The sequence below is a fragment of the Camelina sativa genome, chromosome 17 (genome assembly GCF_030686135.1).
Source record: "Camelina sativa cultivar CO46 ecotype springtype chromosome 17, ASM3068613v1".
NCBI lineage: Eukaryota > Viridiplantae > Streptophyta > Magnoliopsida > Brassicales > Brassicaceae > Camelina > Camelina sativa.
The window spans coordinates 32,458,800-32,484,083 of NC_141896.1; the positions used below are offsets into that span (position 1 = coordinate 32,458,800).

General features: G+C 33.5%; 2 protein-coding genes and 1 pseudogene across 5 annotated transcripts; 2 read left to right on the top strand and 1 right to left on the bottom strand.

Moving 5' to 3' along the window:
• The first annotated feature begins 10,957 nt into the window (after positions 1-10,957).
• On the top strand, positions 10,958-11,461 carry LOC147924610 (uncharacterized). Its single transcript, XM_087496855.1, has one exon. The coding sequence runs from the start codon at positions 10,958-10,960 to the stop codon at positions 11,459-11,461; it is 504 nt and encodes a 167-aa protein (XP_087352981.1).
• A 1,094-nt stretch (positions 11,462-12,555) lies between these two features.
• LOC147924611 (putative F-box protein At1g47765 pseudogene) lies at positions 12,556-17,745 on the top strand (annotated as a pseudogene).
• LOC104758070 (uncharacterized) lies at positions 13,439-15,173 on the bottom strand. Of its 4 annotated transcripts, none has more exons than XM_087493864.1 (5): positions 14,954-15,173; positions 14,619-14,834; positions 14,392-14,515; positions 14,119-14,205; positions 13,439-13,866 (listed from the first exon to the last, which is right to left on the bottom strand). In XM_087493864.1, exons 1-4 carry the CDS (start codon positions 15,026-15,028, stop codon positions 14,195-14,197), a joined length of 426 nt encoding a protein of 141 aa, XP_087349990.1. In that variant the 5' UTR covers positions 15,029-15,173; the 3' UTR covers positions 13,439-13,866; positions 14,119-14,194. The 4 variants fall into 4 exon arrangements, with proteins under 4 accessions (XP_087349990.1, XP_087349991.1, XP_087349988.1 ...); XM_087493865.1 differs by having other exon boundaries at positions 14,119-14,232; positions 14,954-15,128; XM_087493862.1 differs by having other exon boundaries at positions 14,619-15,155.
• Positions 17,746-25,284: the final 7,539 nt, after the last annotated feature.

The window sequence follows — 25,284 nt, forward strand, 5'->3', positions numbered from 1 at the left end:
TTACCTAGTTTTCCTTCCGTTTTACTAATTCCACCTAGTTATATTACATTTAATTTACTGCTACGAATTTTACTTGAATCCCAAAACAGCAATTTAATTCCAAAGCATTGATGTCGTTTTCTCAACTGTAGACGAGATATTAAGAAACAATAGAATCATGGAAAATAATTCAAGCAATTTTTTACGAGACTAATATTTGTGCAATATTTTTACTTCAGTTTTATCAGTTTTACCGAGTTATACTAAGTTTTATATTCTATTACTAGTATTACGTTGTTTTACCTTGTTTTACTTCCTTTACCTAGTTATGTTTCCGTTTTACTAGTTTCACCTAGTTCTACTGCATTTGATTTAGTAGATGAGATATTGCAAACAATAGTTTTACTAGTTTTACAAAAGATAGAATCATGGAAAATAATCCGAGCAAATTTCTCACAAGACTGATAGTTGTATCTAGTTTTACTTCAGTTCTACCTTTTCTTACTAGTTTTACTTTTGTTATACTAGGTTTTCCAAATTTTACGTCCGTTATACTAGCTTTACTTAGTTTTACCTAGTTTTACTTCCGTTCTAGTAGCTTTACCTAGTTTTACTTTCGTTCTACTAGCTTTACTAATTCTACCTTCTTTTACTAGTTTTACTTCAGTTTATAGTTTTACCGAGTTTTACTTAAGTTTACCTAGTTTTACCTAGTTTTACTTAGTTTTACCAAGTTTTACTTCCGTTTTAGTAATTTTACTAATCCCACCTAGCTTATTACATTTAATTTAGTGCTATGAATTTTACTTAATTCCCAAAACAGCAATTTAATTCCAAAGCATTTTTGTCGTTTTCTAAACTGTAGATGAGATATTAACAAACAATAGAATCGTGGAAAATAATCCAAACAATTTGTCAAGAGACTAATATTTGTACATAGTTTTACTTCAGTTTTACCGAGTTAAACTTAGTTTTATCTTCTCTTACTAGTATTATCTTGTTTTACCTTATTTTACTTCCTTTACCTAGTTATATTTTCGTTTTACTAGTTTCACCTAGTTCTACTGCATTTGATTTAGTAAATGAGATATTGCAAACCATAGTTAGTTTTACAAAAGATAGAATCATGGAAAATAATCCGAGCAAATTTCTCACAAGACTGATAATTGTACTTTTTTGTATCTAGTTTTTCTTCAGTTCTACCTTTTCATACTAGTTTTACTTTCGTTATACTAGTTTTTCCAAGTTTACTTCCGTTATACTAGTTTTACCTAGTTTTACCTAGTTTTACTTCCGTTCTAGTAGCTTTACCTAGTTTTACTTCCGTTCTACTAGCTTTACTAATTCCACCTTCCCTTACTAGTTTTACCGAGTTTTACTTAAGTTTACCTAATTTTACCTAGTTTTACCTCCGTTCTACTAGCTTTACTAATTTCACCTTCCCTTACTAGTTTTACTTCAGTTTATAATTTTACCGGGTTTTACTTAGTTTTAACTAGTTTTACTTCCGTTTTACGTCCGTGTCACTAGTTTTACTTGTTTCACCTAGTTCTGTTTTAATTCCGGTTTACTAGTTTTACTTGTTTCACCTAGTTCTACTGCATTTGATTTAGTAGATGAGATATTGCAAACGATAGTTTTACTAGTTTCACCTAGTTTTACGAAAGATAAAATCATGAAAATAATCCTAGCAAATTTCTGACAAGGTTGATAGTTGTACCTTGTTTTTACTAGTTTTACTTCAGTTCTACCTTCCCTTACTAGTTTTACTTCAGTTCTACTAATTTTACTTCTGTTCTACTAGCGTTATGTAGTTTTCCTTCCGTTGGATCACAATGGGGAACACACTAAGATAGGAAAATAAGGGACTCAATAACACAGTGGCGTAGAGTATTTAGTAGATCGATATATATATATAATCAACTACTTACATAGGAGTAGATAATGAGATCTTGCAGTTTAGGAGAATCTCCAAGCAACCGGTAAATTAATTTCGGCCATTGATAACCGTCTATACGCAGCTTCAGATGTTCAAGCTGGTTGAAAACAATCCCAGCAGCATATGAATGCTGCAACCATAACAAAAAATGACAAATAATTTATTCTCAGAGAAAAACAAAAAACTATTGTACGATTAAGAACTTGAAGTTAAGAAAACGGATAGGAAGCAAGTTACCTCTTCTCTACTGTTGAACCATGCGGATAAAGAAAGACGGTTGACAGAAGAAATAGTTTCGAAAAGCTTCTCGACAGTTTGCCTAACTTTGATATCTGCCTCTTCAAGATTTGACATATGCTCGATCAAATAGGATAATCGATATCTGCTATCGTGGACTTTGAAATACTTTAAAGAAGGTGCATCTATCTATTACCCACCAGGAGAGCATCACCCACTTATATCGAAGGTTAAACGCTGCAATGATAGCAGCTATCATTTGTATGACCTCAGGTACTCCCAATGAATCAGATATCATTGTCGCATTGCTCCAATTAACCTCACACAAGACGGTAGAAACACATAGATTGCATTGATCAGCCCAACAAACTGATTGATGCTTTAAAAGAACAGAACACAAGCATTGATCAATAACAGAACATAAACAAAAGCACATAACACAAGCCAATTCAAGCTTTAAAAGAACTGAACACAAACATTGATCAATAACATAAGACAAACCAGTTTTTATTATTTTCTCAAGCATTATTCATTTCTTGTAATTCTTTCTCAATTTTATTATTTTCAGTTGTACCAGTTTTGCCACTTTTTCCAGTTTTATCTCTGTTATTCCAGTTTTACTCTCTTCTATACGCATCTGTGAGCAATGTTACCATTAGTTAAAACTCCAAATAAAAAAGCTAATTTTGGCTACACGTTGGGCTCACCTTAGCTGCGGTAGCTTCTTATTTTGTGGTTGGACGCTAAATCAAATCAAGCAAAGCAACAAAGGGTTGAAACACACACACGAAACAACCTAAAATTTGCAAACACAGAAACGAAACACAAACATGCCTCAGACTTCGATTTTCAAATTCAATCAATCAAAAGCTACAATGATAACATCACACACATGCCTCAGACTTAGATTTAGAATTAAATCAATCAAAAGCTATAATGACTTCTGATATACACATGAAATACAAAACCCACAAAGCCAAATGAATCATAAACACAGAACAAGACAGAGAAACAAAAGATGGGTTTTCAAATAGAATTGAGGGATAAGAGAGACCTCGGGATTAGAACGCGACGGTGGAGATGATTCGCCGGAATCAAAGAGCAAAAATTGATTTGTTGTGACGGTGGGGAGGATTCGCCGGAATCAAAGAGCAAAAATTGAATCGTTTCGGATAAAATAAATTATTGGGCCTGTGAAAACAATTTAAACAGATAAATAAAAGGGCATGTTAATCTCAATGTAAAAGTAAGTTAATAAACAATTTTAAAAACATAGAAATTAGTCTTTTGACTTTCCTAATCAATATCATCAAACGCTACCTTCTCACTTTTACCTTCTCTCCAGTTCTCACTTTTACCAACTCCATTTCAGAAGAAAAACGAAGCTTTTACCTTCTACCTCGACCACATGGATGAATATCACTTCTTATTTGGAATAAGCTTTTACCTTTGTTTTACATAGTCTTATTTCCATTCTACTAGTTTTAATAATTCCACCTTCCCTTATTGGTTTTACTTCAGTTTACCTAGTTTTACCTAGTTTTACTTCCGTTTTACCTAGTTTTACTTCCATTTTACCTAGTTTTCCTTCCGTTTTACTAATTCCACCTAGTTATATTACATTTAATTTAGTGCTACGAATTTTACTTGAATCCCAAAACAGCAATTTAATTCCAAAGCATTGATGTCGTTTTCTCAACTGTAGACGAGATATTAAGAAACAATAGAATCATGGAAAATAATTCAAGCAATTTTTTACGAGACTAATATTTGTGCAATATTTTTACTTCAGTTTTATCAGTTTTACCGAGTTATACTAAGTTTTATATTCTATTACTAGTATTACGTTGTTTTACCTTGTTTTACTTCCTTTACCTAGTTATGTTTCCGTTTTACTAGTTTCACCTAGTTCTACTACATTTGATTTAGTAGATGAGATATTGAAAACCATAGTTTTACTAGTTTTACAAAAGATAGAATCATGGAAAATAATCCGAGCAAATTTCTCACAAGACTGATAGTTGTATCTAGTTTTACTTCAGTTCTACCTTTTCTTACTAGTTTTACTTTTGTTATACTAGTTTTTCCAAATTTTACGTCCGTTATACTAGCTTTACCTAGTTTTACCTAGTTTTACTTCCGTTCTAGTAGCTTTACCTAGTTTTACTTCCGTTCTACTAGCTTTACTAATTCTACCTTCTTTTACTAGTTTTACTTCAGTTTATAGTTTTACCGAGTTTTACTTAAGTTTACCTAGTTTTACCTAGTTTTACTTAGTTTTACCAAGTTTTACTTCCGTTTTACTAATTTTACTAATCCCACCTAGCTTATTACATTTAATTTAGTGCTATGAATTTTACTTAATTTTCAAAACAGCAATTTAATTCCAAAGCATTTTTGTCGTTTTCTCAACTGTAGATGAGATATTAGCAAACAATAGAATCGTGGAAAATAATCCAAGCAATTTGTCAAGAGATTAATATTTGTACATAGTTTTATTTCAGTTTTACCGATACTTAGTTTTATCTTCTCTTACTAGTATTACCTTGTTTTACCTTATTTTACTTCCTTTACCTAGTTATATTTTTGTTTTACTAGTTTCACCTAGTTCTACTGCATTTGATTTAGTAGATGAGATATTGCAAACCATAGTTAGTTTTACAAAAGATAGAACCATGGAAAATAATCCGAGCAAATTTCTCACAAGAATGATAGTTGTGCTTTTTTGTATGTATTTTACTTCAGTTCTTCCTTTTCTTATAGTTTTACTTTCGTTATACTAGTTTTTCCAAGTTTACTTCCGTTATACTAGTTTTACCTAGTTTTACCTAGTTTTACTTCCGTTCTAGTAGATTTACCTAGTTTTACTTTCGTTCTACTAGCTTTACTAATTCCACCTTCCCTTACTAGTTTTACTTCAGTTTATAGTTTTACTGAGTTTTACTTAAGTTTACCTAATTTTACCTAGTTTTACCTCCGTTCTACTAGCTTTACTAATTCCACATTCCCTTACTAGTTTTACTTCAGTTTATAATTTTACCGAGTTTTACTTAGTTTTACCTAGTTTTACTTCCGTTTTACGTCCGTGTCACTAGTTTTACTTGTTTCACCTAGTTCTGTTTTACTTCCGGTTTACTAGTTTTACTTGTTTCACCTAGTTCTACTGCATTTGATTTAGTAGATGAGATATTGCAAACGATAGTTTTACTAGTTTCACCTAGTTTTACGAAAGATAGAATCATGAAAATAATCCTAGCAAATTTCTCACAAGGCTGATAGTTGTACCTTGTTTTTACTAGTTTTACTTCAGTTCTACCTTCCCTTACTAGTTTTACTTCAGTTCTACTAGTTTTACTTCTGTTCTACTAGCGTTGTGTATTTTACCTTCCGATGGATCGCAATGGGGAACACACTGAGATAGGAAAATAAGGGACTCAATAACACTGTGGCGTAGAGTATTTGGTAGATCAAAATATATATAATCAACTACTTACATAGGAGTAGATAATGAGATCTTGCAGTTTAGGAAAATCTCCAAGCAACCAGTAATTTAATTTTGGCCATTGATAACCGTCTATACGCAGCTTCAGATGTTTAAGCTGGTTGAAAACAATCCCAGCAGCATATGAATGCTGCAAGCATAACAAAAAATGACAAATAATTTATTCTCAGAAAAAAACAAAAAACTATTGTACGATTAAGAACTTGAAGTTAAGAAAACGGATAGGAAGCAAGTTACCTCTTCTCCACTTTTGAACCATGCGGATAAAGAAAGACGTTTGACAGAAGAAATAGTTTCGAAAAGCTTTTCGACAGTTTGCCTAACTTTGATATCTGCCTCTTCAAGATTTGGCATATGCTCGATCAAATAGGAAAATCGATATCTGCTATCGTGGACTTTGAAATACTTTAAAGAAGGTCCATCTATCTAGTACCCACCAGGGGAGCATCACCCACTTATATCGAAGGTTAAACGCTGCAATGATAGCAGCTATCATTTGTATGACCTCAGGTACTCCCAATGAATCAGATATCATTGTCGTCATTGCTCCAATTAACCTCACACAAGAAGGTAGAAACACATAGATTGCATTGATCAGCCCAACAAACTGTTTCATGCTTTAATTGAACAGAACACAAGCATTGATCAATAACATAACACAAACAAAAGCACATAACACAAGCCAATTCAAGCTTTAAAAGAACCGAACACAAGCATTGATCAATAACATAAGACAAACCAGTTTTTATTATGTTTCTCAAGCATTATTCATTTCTTGTAATTCTTTCTCAATTTTATTATTTTCAGTTGTACCAGTTTTATCTTTGTTGTGCCAGTTTTACTCTCTTCTATACACATCTGTGAGCAATGTTACCTTTAGTTAAAACTCCAAATAAAAAAGCTAATTTTGGCTACACGTTGGGCTCACCTTAACTGCGGTAGCTTCTTATTTTGTGGTTGGACGCTGAATCAAATCAAGCAAAGCAACAAATGGTTGAAACACACACACGAAACAACCTAAAATTTGCAAACACAGAAACGAAACACACACATGCCTCAAACTTCGATTTTCAAATTCAATCAATCAAAAGCTACAATGATAACATCACACACATGCCTCAGACTTAGATTTAGAATTCAATCAATCAAAAGCTATAATGACTTCCGATATACACATGAAATACAAAACCCACAAAGCCAAATGAATCATAAACACTGAACAAGACAAAGAAACAAAAGATGGGTTTTCAAATAGAATTGAGGGATAAGAGAGACCTCAGGATTAGAACATGACGGTGGAGATGATTCGCCGGAATCAAAGAGCAAAAATTGATTCGTCGTGACAGTGGGGAGGATTCGTTGGAATCAAAGAGCAAAAATTGAGTCGTTTTAGAAAAAATAAATTATAGGGCCTGTGAAAACAATTTTAACAGATAAATAAAAGGGCCTGTTAATCACAATGTAAAAGTAAGTTAATAAACAATTTAAAAAACATAGAAATTAGTCTTTTGACTTTCCTAATCAATATCATCAAAACGCTACCTTCTCACTTTTACCTTCTCTCCAGTTCTCACTTTCACCATCTCCATTTCAGAAGAAAAAAGAAGCTTTTACCTTCTAGCTCGACCACACGGATGAATATCACGTCTTATTTGGAATAACCTTTTACCTTTTTTTTACATAGTCTTACTTCCGTTCTACTAGTTTTACTAATTCCACCTTCCCTTATTGGTTTTACTTCAGTTTACCTAGTTTTACCTAGTTTTACTTCCGTTTTACCTAGTTTTACTTGCATTTTACTTAGTTTTACTTCCGTTTTACTAATTCCACCTAGTTATATTACATTTAATTTAGTGCTACGAATTTTACTTGAATCCCAAAACAGCAATTTAATTCCAAAGCATTGATGTCGTTTTCTCAACTGTAGACGAGATATTAAAAAACAATAGAATCAGGGAAAATAATTCAAGCAATTTGTCACGAGACTAATATTTGTGGGATAGTTACTTCAGTTTTATCAGTTTTACCGAGTTATACTTAGTTTTATATTCTATTACTAGTATTACGTTGTTTTACCTTGTTTTACTTCCTTTACCTAGTTATGTTTTCGTTTTACTAGTTTCACCTAGTTCTACTGCATTTGATTTAGTAGATGATATATTGCAAACCATAATTTTACTAGTTTTACAAAAGATAGAATCATGGAAAATAATCCGAGCAAATTTCTCACAAGACTGATACAGTAAAACCTCTATAAATTAATAATGTTGGGACCAAGACATTTTATTAATTTATAGTGATATTAATTTATCTATAAATTAATAATTATTAATTTACACTATAAAATAATAATTATTAATTTATAGATATATTTTTAATTATTTAAAATTTTAAAAATTATGAATTGATACAATTTTAGCAAAAGAAGATTAGATTTTTGAATGTTGTAAATTTTATGGTTTAGGAATTGAACTTGTAATATTTAGAAAACATTATTGACAATTAATTACAAATATTATAGACAAATTGACGTATACATATGATATATATAAATTTAAATTAATGAATAGTATCAATTTTCCTATTTTAATAGTCTGTCAAATTATCAAATTGTAAATGATGCATATATAAAAATTGAAAAATTTTAAAAGTTTAACTATTTTTATGAAATGTTATAAAATATTTTAGAGATATAGTTATAGTTTGAAAATACAACATTACAATTTTTCTATAGAAATGACCTTTAGGAGAAAGATATGTTATTATATTACTATATATATATATATATATATATGTAAATTTAGATGATTATAAATTTATAATATTATTGGGACCATATTTTACATGGGGATTTCAAAAAAATTATTATCTTATTATCTTATCGAATTTTGTTACTTTTTACACTGGCCCGACTTGGGACCAGCAAAATTTATTAATTTATAGTGTTTATTAATTTATAGAGTATTAATTAATAGAGGTTTTACTGTAGTTGTATCTAGTTTTACTTCAGTTCTACCTTTTCTTACTAGTTTTACTTTCGTTATACTAGTTTTTCCAAGTTTTACGTCTGTTATACTAGTTTTACCTAGTTTTACCTACTTTTACTTCCGTTCTATTAGCTTTACCTAGTTTTACTTCCGTTCTACTAGCTTTATTAATTCCACCTTCCTTTACTAGTTTTACTTCAGTTTATAGTTTTACCGAGTTTTACTTAAGTTTACCTAGTTTTACCTAGTTTTACTTAGTTTTACCTAGTTTTACTTCCGTTTTACTAGTTTTACTAATCCCACCTAGTTTTATTACATTTAATTTAGTGCTATGAATTTTACTTAATTTCCAAAACAGCAATTTAATTCCAAAGCATTTCTGTCGTTTTCTCAATTGTAGATGAGATATTAACAAACAATAGAATCATGGAAAATAATCCAAGCAATTTGTCAAGAGACTAATATTTGTACATAGTTTTATTTCAGTTTTACCGAGTTATACTTAGTTTTATCTTCTCTTACTAGTATTACCTTGTTTTACCTGATTTTACTTCCTTTACCTAGTTATATTTCCGGTTTACTTGTTTCACCTAGTTCTACTGCATTTGATTTAGTAGATGAGATATTGCAAACCATAGTTAGTTTTACAAAAGATAGAATCATGGAAATAATCCGAGCAAATTTCTCACAAGACTGATAGTTGTATCTAGTTTCAGTTCTACCTTTTCTTATAGTTTTACTTTCGTTATACTAGTTTTCCAAGTTTTACGTCCGTTATACTAGTTTTACCTAGTTGTACTTCTGTTCTAGTAGGTTTACCTAGATTTACTTGCGTTCTACTAGCTTTACTAATTCCACCTTCCTTTACTAGTTTTACTTCAGTTTATAGTTTTACCGAGTTTTACTTAGGTTTACCTAGTTTACTTAGTTTTACCTAGTTTTACTTCCGTTTTACTAGTTTTACTAATTCCACCTAGTTTTATTACATTTAATTTAGTGCTATGAATTTTACTTAATTCCCAAAACAGCAATTTAATTCCAAAGCATTGCTGTCGTTTTCTCAACTGTAGATGAGATATTAACAAACAATAGAATCATAGAAAAAATTTTAAGCAATTTGTTACGAGACTAATATTTGTACAATAGTTTTACTTCAGTTTTACCAGTTTTACCGAGTTATACTTAGTTTTATCTACTCTTACTAGTATATTACGTTGTTTTACCTTGGTTTACTTACTTTACCTAGTTCTATTTCCGTTTTATTAGTTTCACCTAGTTCTACTGCATTTGATTTAGTAGATGAGATATTGCAAATGATAGTTTTACTAGTTTTACCAAAGTTGGAATCATGGAAAATAATCCGAGCAAATTTCTCACAAGACTGATAGTTGTACCTTGTTTTATCTAGTTTTACTTAAGTTCTACCTTTTCTTACTAGTTTTACTTTCGTTATACTAGTTTTTCAAAGTTTTGCTTCAGTTCTACCTTCCCTTACTAGTTTTACCTCAGTTCTACTAGCTTTACATAGTTTTTCTTACGTTCTACTAGCTTTACTAATTCCACCTTCCCTACTGGTTTTACTTCAGTTTACCTAGTTTTACCTAGTTTTACTTCCATTTTACCTAGTTTTCTTTCCGTTCTATTAGTTTTACTAATTCCACCTAGTTTTATTACATTTAATTTAATGATACGAATTTTACAGAAATCCCAAAACAGCTATTTAATTTCAAAGCATTGCTGTCATTTTCTCAAAGCATTGTTGTCGTTTTCTCAAAGCATTGCTATTGAATCTTAGGCAAAAATAATGATATAATTAGAATAACATATGTAAATACATAACCTTTTCCCACTATTACGAAACCATTCTCACAGGAAAACATAATAAATAAGTTACTAGATTAAGACCCGTGATAGAGCATGGTTTGAAATTCATTTGATTTATAATGTAATTTTTCTATAAAATATAATTTATGTGATTGTTTTTAAAAGTTTTTTAAGATAAAATATTATGCAATAAAACCATATGCTAAATATGATGACTTGAAAAAGACACTTATTTTGTAAGTTTTATATTGTTAATGATTCTAGATAAGTAGCCGTGCTATAGCACTGGTTAAATTTTATTTTATATAGAATCATGAAAAATAATCCAAGCAATTAAGTCGCCGGGGTATATCTTGTGATTTGGAGTGTGCTCGGTGTGGTTTTCCTCTTGAAACTGTCAACCACGCCCTTTTTAAGTTCCCACCTGCACGTAAGGTTTGGGCTCGGTCCAATGTTCCGACGGGCACACTTGGTTTTCCCACAGATTCCATGTTTGCAAATGTGGATCATTTTCTTGGGACACAAAACCCCGGGTCTCAGGCTGTAGATTTTCCTTGGCTACTATGGTACATTTGGAAAGCTAGGAATGCGAAGTTTTTCAAAAATGTAGTGGAAAGGTCGGACGAGATAGTATGGTTAGCGGCCAGTGAGGCGGCGGCATGGTTTGCGGCACAGGCTGAGGAGGAGGAGGGTTTTACGGCCCCAGCGCGTTTCGAACCTCGGTTGTTCCAGGAAGGGGTCCCTCTTTCTATTGCGTTTACTGGAATCCGTTGTTTTGTTGATTGTTCTTGGAAAGACACAGACAAGTTTGCAGGTGCAGGCTGGGTTTGTAGGTCGTCCCAAGATTCTTCTCCGCTCATGGGTGCCTCAAACTTTCAGCGAAGTCTCTCACCGCTTCACGCTGAGGTTGAAGCCTTTGTGTGGGCTATGCGATGTATGATCGGCCATGATTTCCGAGATGTAGTTTTCTCACTGACTGCTCGGATTTGGTGAAGATGGTGTCTTCACTGTCAGACTGGCCGGCTTTCTCTGCCTATCTAGATGACATCAGGGTGTATATGGAGGAATTCTCACGTTTCTCGACCTTGATCTCCAGGAATGCAAATGTACTTGCGGATCGCCTAGCACGACAAGTTCGTACTCAACTGCATGCTATCACTTATGTTAACTCTTCTTTTTCCTATTGGCTTGTTTGAGTAAATCTTTTATTGTTAAAGAAAAATATATATATATATAATATGTTGTATTAGTTTATGTACGTGAAGTTATTTCAACAATGTATATTCTACATCATGACTTGAACGTCATTATAAAACATAATTTTGCGAATTTGGTTTTTAAAAAGCGAGTTATTATATTATGAGTAATTTAATATATTGTTATACTTTTTGTTTTAAATCAGTGTTCAAGAAAACGGTCTAGGCGCCGTCTAGGCGCTCAGTAGAGGTTTAGACAACCGTTTAGACTGCTTAAAATCACATAATATTATTTTAATATATATTTTAAATTTTTAACTACATATATTTGAAATTTTAAGTTTCATATTCATATACATATTTACAAATGTTCATATGTTATTCATCTAAATTAAATAAATGCATTTTTTTAATTTTAGTTTATTATTTTTTATGTTTTATATTTTTAACATATATTTTTACATAAATTTATATATAATATCATCTATATAATGTCTTATATTGTAAATGCCTAAACCACCTAGCGTTGGGTCATCGTCCAGATACCGCATAGCACTTTCTTGAACACTGGTTTTAATATACTTGGTTTTTGAAATTCTTTCGTATTATAGTGACATATTATTGACATTGCTATAACAAACCAATTTACAAAAATGACATTGTCTTTGTTGTTGATAACATTGATTGTCCTAAACTGAGACCTATCAATCAATGTTATCAGGAACAAAGACAAGAACACTTTGGTTTTTAAAGACTTTAGAACAAGTTACTGCAATTTTTTCTTCATGTCCGAGTACATAATAGAGAATGCTTAAATACACTAAAAAATTACCAACTAGTTAAGAACGTGAAAACATGGGCAAGAAAACATATTCCCACTAATTAATATAAATGAAACCATGGCTACATCATCTTCTTCCTCAAGTAGTATCTCATCAGATACTCTTAAGGCTGCCTGAGAAATCTGTTGCAAGGCTTCGTTGCGTGTCGAAGCTTTGGTTATCAATCACCATCGATCATCAACATACCCACGGCCGACTCTTTTAATATGCTTCCAAAAAACTGACAAGTTACGTTGTTTGTTTCCTCGATTCCGCAACATCAGCATTCACTTCAGAATTCTAAAAGGTCTTACTTTTGTTCTCAGCCTATATGAAATTCCCAGAAGGAAATAGTAACTTCTCCCCTACGGAATCTGTCCAGGGTTTGATCTGCTTAAGATATCAGCAACGCCGATAGTTTGGAACCCTAGCACGAGACAGATCTCAACTTTAACCAAACCGAGGTTGAGCTGGAATGACATAACAATCGTTTTAGGATACGATCCGGTTGAAGGTAAACACAAAGTAATGTGCATACACTACAAATATTGGTTTGTATAGCTACCGATAATATTGTAGCTATGTACATATCTTTGTCACAAAATTTGGCTTGCTACAAATTTGCTTCAAAAATTTATTTGCGCCTATAGGTTAGTTCCAAAATACCCGATTGTGAGAAATCGTAGCAAATTAGCTACAAATTTGCTACAATTATTATTGTATCAATTTGCTTCAATTTTGTCTCAGATATATTGTAACTAGTTGTTACAAATTTCCACAAAATAAGTTGTCACTAAAAGTTACAAAAGACTATATTTAATATGTAACAAATTTGCTACAAAATTGCTATCAATAAAACAGTGTCAATTTGCTTTAATTTTGGTTTCAGTATAATTGTTATAAAATTGTAAAAATCAGAAATGTGAAATGAAATTCCAAATTTAAAACCAATAAATCCCAATACCAATATTTTCAATTACCACAAGCATTCTTATCTTACATTTCCAAAAGACTCACATAGTCATACAAAATATCTTAACTAGATACCCAAATGTTTCACAAACAAACTTGAAAGTAAAAATACAAAAACTATGCACACCATGTCTGTGTAGCCTAAACTGGCAAGTAATGTAAACACAAAATTAAATTATCACACATATATTTTCAAAGAATCAGTGTCACCTCTTCGACGTTTCGAGCTGTTCTTGCAGGTGCTTCTAAGAATAGCAGGTCATGTTCCTTGACAAACTGTTCTCCTTCCTCCTTGCTAACAGCTCTCTTGTGAGCAAGATCGCATTTGTTCCCAATTAGCATAATACTCATATTAGGATTTGCATGTTGCTGTGCATCCTCCAAAGCATTATGGTTAAATGTCTCTCCCCTGCAACCAAAAAGAACCAGAATTTTGAGCTTTGAGGGCAGAAAGATCAACACATGATAAAACTCTCGCAAACCTTCTTATATGTCTTTCATACTTGGTAAAAATTTCCACAAAAAAACAAAACAAAAAACAATGAAGATTAAGTCAAACAAATATAAATGAAACTAAGATTAAATCAAAGGAAAAAAACAGCAACAAGAACAAATCGAACCCTAACCGCAACAGCCAAAAGAGACAAAGAGAGAAACTAACCATGCCCTTCATCTTAGAAGTAACGTGTCCACTACATTGTTGCTTGAGCTTAGTAAGGATGCATCTCTCGTGATTATCAGAGGATCCCTATGCATTGGAACATAAGTCACAAATCTACATCATGATTAAAGCAAAGAAAACGCAGTTTTTAAATACTAAAAGAGATTTATGCAAGACAGTCTAGTGCCAAGATTCCAAACAGTTGACATACCAAATCGTAAAAACTATCAATCCAAAGATAATTCCATCAAAAAACAAAACCTAATAGCTCACCTTCTTCGATGAAGACAGACAACCCGAAATCAGTAGCTTTAAGCATAGCATTCTCCTCTTTACTAGAAAGCAATAAATTCTCAGGCTTGAGATCTCGATGAACCACACCCATAAAATGACAAATCTGAACAACATTGACAATAGACCTAATTTGATACTTTCTGATCCCTAGAACAGGGTAACGAATCGGAAATAGAAAAGATTAAGGAACAAGGGGCGAGACTTACCTTTGCCGATGTTTGCGGCGGCGATATGACGTGATGCGAGAAAGAGGGATCCTCTGTTTGCTTTGGATTCCATGAATTCTCGTCTGACAGAGGGATCGCTGTGATGCGAGAAAGAGAGAGAGAGAGATACATGGGCTCGCTATCGTTGGCTCTAGATCTAAGCAATCTCTCTCTCTTTCTTTCTTTCTTTCTTGCTTTCTCTCTCTCTTCTCTGGGCTGAAACAAGATGAATGTTAGATGTCGGGTCAAATGGAAGATAGGAATTGTGAAGGCTTCGCAGCAAATGGGACAATCGAGAATCTCAAGATCCATTAGCATCGTCGAGCGTTTCTTACCCTCTCTGTTCGTTCTGTCACTGGGAGATAAAGAAGAAAGCTGTCTCTTTTGCGGGAGAATGGTGTGAGATCCATTTCCTTGGCCGGAAGCTTTTGAAATCGACGCTCCAACCATGTCAGAGAGAAAATTAGGTCTGATTTTTTCAAAGTGTGGAAGGTGAAAAGGAAAGAGTATTATTCAACAAAATTTATATTTAGAAATGATGTAAATAATAAAGTTAGCATCATTTTGATAATTGATGTTAACTAAATATTTAACAACGTTTTTGAGAATTGATGTTAACTAAATAATTAACATCATTTCTATTTTCTGATACTAATAAAATATTTGGCATTATTTATTAAGTGATGCTAAAATTAATATAGATTAATATAAGGGAAAATTATAAATAAAGGATCTTTTTCCAAAAATTTGGCCATCTATACTTTTTTTTGAAAAGTTTGGTTATATAGGGTTTTGGATATAAAAATAGCCAATTATACCCTTAGTTCTATTTTCAGATAAAATTTGTTGTTTTTTTGTCGCCTGAAATTTTAAAATCAGTAAAAATCGAAATAAGGAAAATTGAGAAAATAAGTCTAGTGAGCCTAATTTTTCGTAATGGGTCTTGAGAAAATAATGAAATTGTGACTTTGTCTCGACAAATTAAGAAAACAGAAGGGATCGAGAAATTGAGAAAAAACTCTTCGAAATATTCACCTTTTTTTACCATTGAATCTTCTAACTTTAAACAGCAGCATCACCAAGATTAGCATCAGTACGCTTTTCTAATACATCATTAGTCAGCTTAGGTGAATTCCTTGAAATAATACCTACTTATTTTCCCACATCAACTTCCACATTACAACCATTGCTACTATCAGCTGGGAACTTATTCAGATCGAACTGGATTTTACTCCTATCACCATCAACTACTCTTTTGTATGTAACACACGACCGAATCATGTTTATCTTTTTCAGATATGCAAGAAAATTTTTCATACCTCTATCATTTGTCAATACAACAGGAGGACAATCAACTTTAACCTCTATGGGTAGATAACTGAATTCCACATCAAACATATTTTGCTCTATTTCATAGTCTTCTGAAACCATAACCTTCAACTCTTCAAGAGATTTAGTGGGTTGCAAAGTCAATAATCTAGCACGTTTTTCTTCAGCATCAATAAATCTCCACTCCTTCTTGGCATCCAGTGTCCATACACCACAAGTAACATAGATTTGCATCATAAACAGGTAAGTGAAAGCTTTTGTGGAAGGTGGAAGAGATGGTGACCGATCACGTTAAGGTATAATGTCGATTTTTCTTAATTTATTTATCTTCTAAATAATTTAGAATACGCATTTTAAAATGTATTAGAACAAATCTAAATAATAATTACGAAATCTTAACCATAAATTAAGAATATTTAGAAAATATTTAAAAATATTCACTTTCCTTATTTAATTTATTTTCTTTCTATTTTTAGGGTATTCTAAGGTTTACAGATTACAAAATCTAAAAATTTCTATGATATATCTTCTACTTGTTTTAGTATATAGGGTAAAACGTAGAAAACGAATTCTGAATTGATGTAGAATGAAGAAAAACGTAGAATACATATTCTTAATTTTGTAGAACATACAAAATTCAAGTTCTGAAATTTTTAGAACAAATTTTCCGTCTAAACTTCGTAGAACATTTACAAACTGTGGAATGAACAATCTAAATGTTTCAGAAAGAGAAAAAATCGTAGAAAGTCTATTCTAAACAATTTAGACCAGAAATCAGCAATTTACAAACTGATTTTTAACACCCAAAACATTTTTTTTTCAAATTTTTTTTTTCACAGTTGTATACTAACATGGGTTTTCTGTTTGTTTATTGGTTCAAACTCCTAAAAATTTCACTATTTCTGTTAGTAGGGGTATTTTCGTCACAATTGACAATTTTCAAAAAAAGTGTAAATGGCCAAATTTTTGGAAAAAATCATTTATTTATAATTTTCCCTTAATATAAATGATACTAACTAAAAAAAATGATGCTAAAAATGAATTATCATATCATTTAATAAATAAAGTGATGTTAATTTTTTTAGGTTTACTGGATTTGAAATTAAAATTATGTCTACATTATAATTTGTAAGAATAATTAGTAACTAATTATTACAAATTTTGTTATGATACACAATATTGATTATATTTGTCACACATATATTGTTACTTATTTATAGCTAATTTACCACAAAAAAATAATTAGTAACTAATTATTACAAATTTAGTCACGTTCCTAAATAGTGAGTATATTTGTTACAAAAATATAGTTACTTATTAGTAGCAAATTACCACAAACTTTATTAGTATCTACGGTTGTCACTATTATTTACAAATGGTTACAATTTTGCTACAAATTTTTTTTATTTTAATTTTGTCACTAATTAGTAATAAATAGTCGCAAATATTTGCTACAAATTTTATTTGTGACATTTGCCGAAGCTATGTCATCCAATATTTGTAGTGATACCTCTTAAAAGAAGTTCTGATGTGTGTCGGGTGCTAACATTGGGATCAGCTCAAGAACAAGAACCATATAAGGAGAACGGTATTCTAAGTATTATACTTCTGGTCGATGCATGAAGGGGCCGGGGTTGTATATTATATAGCCCATGTTTATCATTAGCATGTTTAGGTTATAATGAGCTTTGATGTCAGATATGAAAAAATCGATATGATGCAATTACCATCAGAGAATATTACTAAAGATGTGTTCATGACTTATGAGGGGAGGTTAGCTTGTGTTGAAACTCGATGATTAGTCTCTACGGTCAGCTCAAGAAAAAAGATATGGTCAAGAAGCTAGAACGTGAAATGGTGGAGAACGATGTGAAGATGGACAGTCAAAAGGACAACAATGTTTTGAATTTATGCAGAGTTATAGAAGAGATGTACTGTAATCTTCATGAAATCATGTTAAAAAGAGAGGAAAGATGATGGAGTGATGAATATCGAAGTAGGATTAGCTATTTGTTGAAGCTGGAGTGGACACCGGTAGGACCGAAGCTGGATATGAGCATACCGAGTTTGTTGATTTTCTTGGCTTTGTGCGGAAGGGAATGAATCCAAGGTTGAGGATCGGAATTGGTTGATTCGGTAAGAAAGAAGAAAATTGGGATGCATTTATTGACGCTAAAAGTATGGTCGGTTTTTTTGGGGGTGACTGGTGGCCTTCTAGCAATTGTGGGTGCCATTGTTGGTTGCGATGCGTGGCTCCTTTAAGAGTACCCTATTTTATGTGTGTGTATCTCGTTCTAAAGCACCCCCATTATGTTTGGTTCGCTTTGCTATTATATAGTCACTAGATGAAGTCCCACGGCTGTTACACTTGCTTTTCTCATTTGATTTCTGTGGAAATTTATTACATTGATTATATCTGTTTAAAGATATTTATATATACTAGGTGAATACCCGCACTAAGAGCGGGTTGTTGTTTTAAAATTTGTTTTTAAAAAAATTATCTTTCTTTTTATTGAAAATTGTTTCAAAAATAATTATGTTGTCTATTCATGTTGTTAATTTTTGTTATTTTGTGTATTTTTATGTAGTTAATAAATTAAGATATATTTAGTTACAACTTGTATGGTAAAATTCATCTTTGACTCAAAATATCAATTATACCTTTTCATATATACATCTGATTATTTCTATACCTACAAAAATAATATAGGATATACTGATACAATTCTATTCAAGTATGTTACTTATATGGTTAATGCTTCAAATTTGCTTAGCTTGATTCTTAAGAAACAATTTCTTATTTCATATAGGCATATACTCTTTCATGTTCTAGTACTCGAACTACATGCATTATGGTAGACTCTTGATTAAAACCTGGATTGACATAATTTAAACAACTTATGTATAACTATAATTACTCATTTGCTTCATGAGTTTTCATATGAAAGAGAAAAAAAAAGCTAAAACTATTAAGTCATTTCTGTAAACACTCTTAGATCTTTCACTTTGTATATATGAGAGTGTCATGTCTTGAATTTGTTGGTACGTCTAACGTCTCCATGTCAATGTTAGTAACTTACCATAATGTATTAAATTGAATAGAGAGAAAGCCATATACATATGATAATTAGTTGTGGATCCCAAAATGAAATTAGTTATAAATAATCAGTTAAGAGTGTCTTTTGATTTTCCGTCAATTAATTTGATTAATTTTTAAAAAATGTAGGAAGACACAGGTCATTTTTTGGTGTGATGGTGTGACATTCATATGGAGAAAGTTGGCCAACTTTCATATATATGATTCATGTTGGTTGCGTATAACAAAGTATAATTGATGTAATGTTGCTCAGCGATCGTAGAGACCAAAAACCTGTATCAGTTATTATGAACTCTCTTTACATATAAGAAAAAGAAAAAGGAAAAATGTATGTCCATTTCAATTTTTAATAGACTAGACGTCATTGAAATTGAACATCACATATAGCTTACAATCTTTGCGCTAGATTTTGTATTGTAATTTAGTATATAGGCAAAGTAGAACAAAAAATTTACAAATCTTTTTTGTTTTGGGTATAATGACGAAAAAAAGGTATCCGATTTCGGTTCAAATGATCTTGAGCATGGTCTTTTTTCCTCTATCGGCATTTTCTTTTAAATCTGACAATATTGTTACAATTATGCATGCTTGTATGTATTTTTTTTTTTTTAAATATTGGTCGCTTTTTACTATTTGCTATTTTATAAAAGCTCCTTTTTGGATCATATGCATCATCTTGTTAAAAGACCTTTTTGTATTATATTGAGTAAACAACATTGATCTTTATTTACAAATAACTACGGATTCTATAAAATGAGATACAACGCAGAAGATGCGTGAAATAACACAAAAATTAATATGTGAAGCAACTAATTAATGATCATCAAATCGTTGATGATTACGTAGCCAGAGCTATTTTTGTTTTTGCACATGAGCAAAGAGCGTTATTTTTAAATTTGTGGCGAAGTGATCATAGGGTTGGGTATTGCATCTTAAATTTTTAATGGCTTTTGTGTCGTGTTGATCACTAAGGTATATGCGTAATCTTGGAGCAGGTCATGTTTTTTTATAATTTCTTTCAACTTTTATATTATAAAATGTTGTTAAAGTGATTTGAAATCTCTGAAGACGTCTATAAAAATATACAAGACTGTGTAAGGCATACAAGGTTTTTACTAAGTTTTTACTGGGCTTTTATAGAGACCGACTCAAGGTAACTTAGGGTTAGGTTTTGGGGGTGTAGGCAGCTGTACGGTGTAATAGATTCTAGAAAATTTACAAGTTCTTATATTTCCTATTGTATCGGATTTTTTGAGGCTTATATAAAGAGATTAGGGGTTTGTAAGGTTGGTTATCAAATTAATAATATAAAACCTAGACAAAGGGTATTCGCCTCAAGAACACTCTGTTTTTCTCTTTACTGCTTTCTTATTCTGTTTTGTTCATCTGAATTCACAACAACTGGTATCAGAGCACCAAGTTCAACGACGAGTTCCATAAATTTTGAGGTTCCACGTTTCAATGGAACAGGAAAATTTTGTCTCTAGCAGACCCGGGTGAAGGACATGCTGAATCACGAAGGGATGAAGAAAGCTTTGTTAAACACAAAGTCAGAAGCGATCTCATAGGATGACTGGGATGAGATGACGGAGAAGGCGGGTTCAATGATACGAACATGTCTCGGAGATGAAGTTGTGCATCAAGTTCTAGAGCTCAGATCTTCAAAATACATCTGGGATAAGCTAGAAAAGATGTACATGTCGAAGTCCCCATCTAGCAAGTTGTACATGAAACAGAGGCTGTATTGGTTTAAGATGGCTGAAGGAGCAAATCTGGTCCAGCATATTAACCAATTCAACCAGATCACTGGAGATCTAGGGCGTGTGGGTGTTACAGTTGAGGACGAGGATAAGGCAATGTTATTGTTGTGTTCTTTGACTCCTGTATATGAGACGTTGGTGATTGCACTATTGGCTGACAAAGAGACGATAAGTCTGCAGTCGGCTACAGACTCGCTGCTTGGGCATCATAACCGACGCCAACAGCATGGTGGTGGTAGCAGTGACAACCCTCAAGGTGATGGACTATATGTGAGTATAAGTCAGGGTAGCGGAGTACAGAAGAACAAGGGAAAGCAGGGAGGTGGCAAGATGAAGAAGATAATCTGTTATAATTGTCAGAAACCATGATACTATAAGAGGGACTGTCCTCTGAACAAGGAGCAGAACAAGACGGAAGGTTCATCTAATTCTGCGAACGTGGTTTAGGCAGAAGATGCAGTGAAGGTCGAGTTCGATTTACTTGCAGTGACTACAAGCAATCACACAGATTCTTGGATACTGAATACAGGCTGTTCATTCCACATGACTTCAAACAAGCATTGGTTTGACACGTATCAGGCTGGAAATTTTGGTACTGTTCGAATGGCTGACAATAGAAGCTGCAGCGTTGTTGGTATTGGACAGATCAAAATTCGGATGCATGATGGCACTTTCAGGATTTTGACTGAAGTGAGGCATCTTCCAGCAGTGAAGAAGAATCTGATATCTCTTGGTACACTTCACAGGGACGGATTCAGGTTTGAAACTGATGATGATAACTGTGTGAACGTACACAAAGGAGATATGGTGTTGATGAAGGGTCAGCTCACAGTAGGGAGTGTTTATCATTTACTTGGAAACATGGTTGTAGGTGGAGCTGCAGCCGTGGTAACTGAATCAGATAATACAGCTCTATGGCATATGCGGTTGGGGCATATTGGAGAGCATGGTTTGTCTGAACTTCACAAGAGGGGTCTTCTGGATGGTTTGAAGAATTGTAAGATGGAGTTGTGTAGGTTCTGCGTGATGGGGAAGCAGTCCAAGGCATCTTTCAAGACATGTCTACACACCACAAAGAGTCTTTTAGACTATGTGCATTCTGATGTGTGGGAACATTCCTTAGGAGGAAGCAGATAGTATGTCATCTTTATAGATGATTTTTCTAAGAAGCTTTGGGTTTACTTCATGAGGCTGAAATCTGAAGTTTTTGAAAAATTTAAGATTTGGAAGGCTGAAGTGGAAAACCAAACAGGGAGGAAGATGAAGCATCTGAGGTCTGATAATGGTACAGAGTATATTAATGGAGAGTTTCAGAAGCTGTGTGAGGAGCAGGGTATTCAGAGGCACTTTACAGTGCGGTAAACACCACAACAGAACGGTATAAGTGAAAGGATGAACCGTTCTATTGCAGAGAAAGCAAGTTGTTTGCGGTTGAATGCAGGACTCCCGAAGATCTTCTGGGCTGAAGCCGTATACATGTCGGTCTACCTCATCAATAGATCGCCAAAGGTTTCTTTAGAAGGAAAGGTTGCTGAAGAGGTATGGACTGGGGTTGACATTGATCTATCAAACTTGAGAATCTTTGGATGTCCAGCTTATATGTTAGTTCCCAACGATGAAAGATCAAAGCTGGATTCTAAGTCCAAGAAGTGCATTTTTCTGGGTTTTGAGAAAGGCGTGAAAGGTTTCAAGTTATGGGATTCTAAGGCTAAGAAAAGAGTGATGAGCCGAGATGTGGTGTTTGATGAGCAGTACATGCTGCTGCAGGTGAGTTCAGAATGAGTTCCTGTAACCATTGAGGCTGATACTGGTTCAGAGATAGCAGAGGATGAAGAGGAGTCTAGTGAAGCTAGACTAGCAGCGGAAGCAGATTGGTATTAACAGTCCTGAAAAGGAAGAATGGATTGATACAGATGATCCATCAAGTTTTCGTGAAGCTATTAACAGTCCTGAAAAGGAAGAATGGATTGATGCTATGACAGAGGAGACAGTTAATCTGAACAAGAATCAGACATGCGAGCTTACAACACTTCCAAAGGGGAAGAAAGCAATTGGTTGTAAGTGGGTCTTCAAGAGGAAAACAAGAGTATCTGAGAAGGAAGTTGTAACTTTCAAGGCGAGATTAGTAGCAAAAGGGTACTCACAGAGGGCATGGGTTGATTATGACGAGATTTTCTCCCCTGTAGTTCAACACACGTCCATCCGTGTTGTGTTGGGACTGGTAGCTTGTTGGGATTTTTACTTTGAGCAGATGGATGTGAAGACAGTGTTTCTCCATGGGAATTTAGAGGAAGAGATCTATATGGAGCAACCTGAAGGGTTTGTCAAGTCTGGAGAGGAGGCTCTTGTATGCAGACTGAAAAGATCTTTATACGAGCTGAAGCAGGCTCTTAGACAGTAGTACAAACGTTTTGATACTTACATTTTGCAGATAGAGTACCAGAGATGTGAGTATGACTGCTGTGTTTATGTGAGGAACGTTGGTAATAATTTTTTCTCCCATATTTTTGCTGTTGTATGTTGATGATATGCTCATTGTTGGAAGCAATATGGAATCCATGGATGATATTGTTGAGTTGAAAGGGCTACTGGGAGAAGAGTTTGAGATGAAGGATCTTGGTGCTGCAAAGAAGATTCTTGGGATGGAGATTCATAGGGATAGGAGTTCTCAGAGATTGTGGTTATCTCAAAGAAGCTACATAGAGAGGATACTTGAAAGGTTTGACATGAAGAATGCAAAACCTGTGTCTACTCCTCTGGCGAATCACTTTAAGCTCTCACCACGTTAGTGCCCTATTTCTGATTAGGAGATCAGAAACATGGCACAAGTTCCTTATGCTAGTGCAGTTGGTTGTCTGATGTATGTGATGGTTTGCACAAGACCAGATTTGGCTCAAGTTGTTAGTCAAATCAGTAAGTACATGTCTAAACATGGGAGGGAGCACTGGAATACAGTGAAATAGATTCTCAGGTATTTGAAGGGTACCACAGATCGTGGTCTCATGTTTGGAAGACATGAGTGCAAAGTAGAAGTCGTGGGTTTCGTTGATTCAGATTATGCAGGTGATCTTGATAACAATAGGTCTACAACAGGGTATGTATTTACTATTGCTGAAACACCTATAAGGATGAGTTATGTGTTGTAGTATGCTGTTGCAATGTCAACCACTGAAGCCGAGTACATGTGATGTTCATATATTTTACCTTGTTTTCCCTTAGTATTTTCACCTCTTTTGCATCATTTGCTATCTAGTTTGGCCTTTATTGTATAGCTTTAGGACTGTTTATGCATTAGGGTAGAGTTGCATTGCATTTACATAGTTTCTTGCATGAACAGGTGATTTTGGAGCCTAAGAAGCATGGAAGGAATGCTGAAGAAGATTGAAGCTATCAAGAGAAGAAAACAAGGGAGTTAGAGCTGAAGAATCAAGGTCCGGAGTTCCACTCGACCGTCCACTCGACCAGACACTCGACCGTGTACGGAGATGGACTCGACTGGATGGAAAAAGCAGAAGAAGAGGTCACTCGACCAGGCACTCGACCGAGCACCAGGTCGAGTTGACCAAGCCGCCCTTCTATTTTATATTTTAGCATTTTTAGGGCTTCCCTCCTTTTTCTATATAAAGCTTTGTACCTTGCAGCCACTAAAGAGAGGAACCTTTTAGAAAATCATTAAACCTAGTATTTACCTTTTGGGAATTATTGATTTTTGTCTTCCTTTGTTTTAGATTTCTTAGCCACTTTAGGAGAAAACAAGAGAAATCTTTGATACTTGCTGGTTGAATAACTTTCAAAGTATTAAGCTTTTGAGTTTGATTCCTTCTTCAATATTGTAGATCTTTATCTCATGTATCTAATCATGCAAGTTTCATTGATTTCTGGGTTTATGATTTTGTTCATCATGTTTTGTGATTGTGAGTAGTGTGTTTAGATCTTAAGGATGGGTTAGGCTGGATAATGGTTGTGGTTGTTTGGATTGGTCAAGCTTGTTTGTTATAGATATCTTCTAGGCTATATATGCTCTATGCTATCCTTATATCTGAGAGGGTAAGGGTAGATCTTAAGCTTCTTAGTATCACACCAATGTCTAAGTTGCTAGATAAGGCTAAATCTAGAGATTATCATTAAGCATGCTAAGAGATTAGATGTTTTGTTTGTGACATTTAGGATCTACATAAGTCTAAGATTAAGTTCTATATCCCCTTTGATCACTACTGATCAAGATTCTTCCTCTGCTTGGTTGTTTTGAGTCTCAGGTACCAACTCGACATACAACTCGAACAACCACTCGACCGTCTGCACGATCGAGTACCTGATCGAGCCACACCGCGGATACAATTAGACCTCTCATCTCAGTCAACTCGACCATCCACTCGAGCCTGTGCTCGACCGAGTGCCTGTCTTAGTCAGCGATCGAGTCAGTTGATGCAAACAAGATTCAAGGGTAGTCAGAATCTTCAAAGGCTCCTTGATCACATCA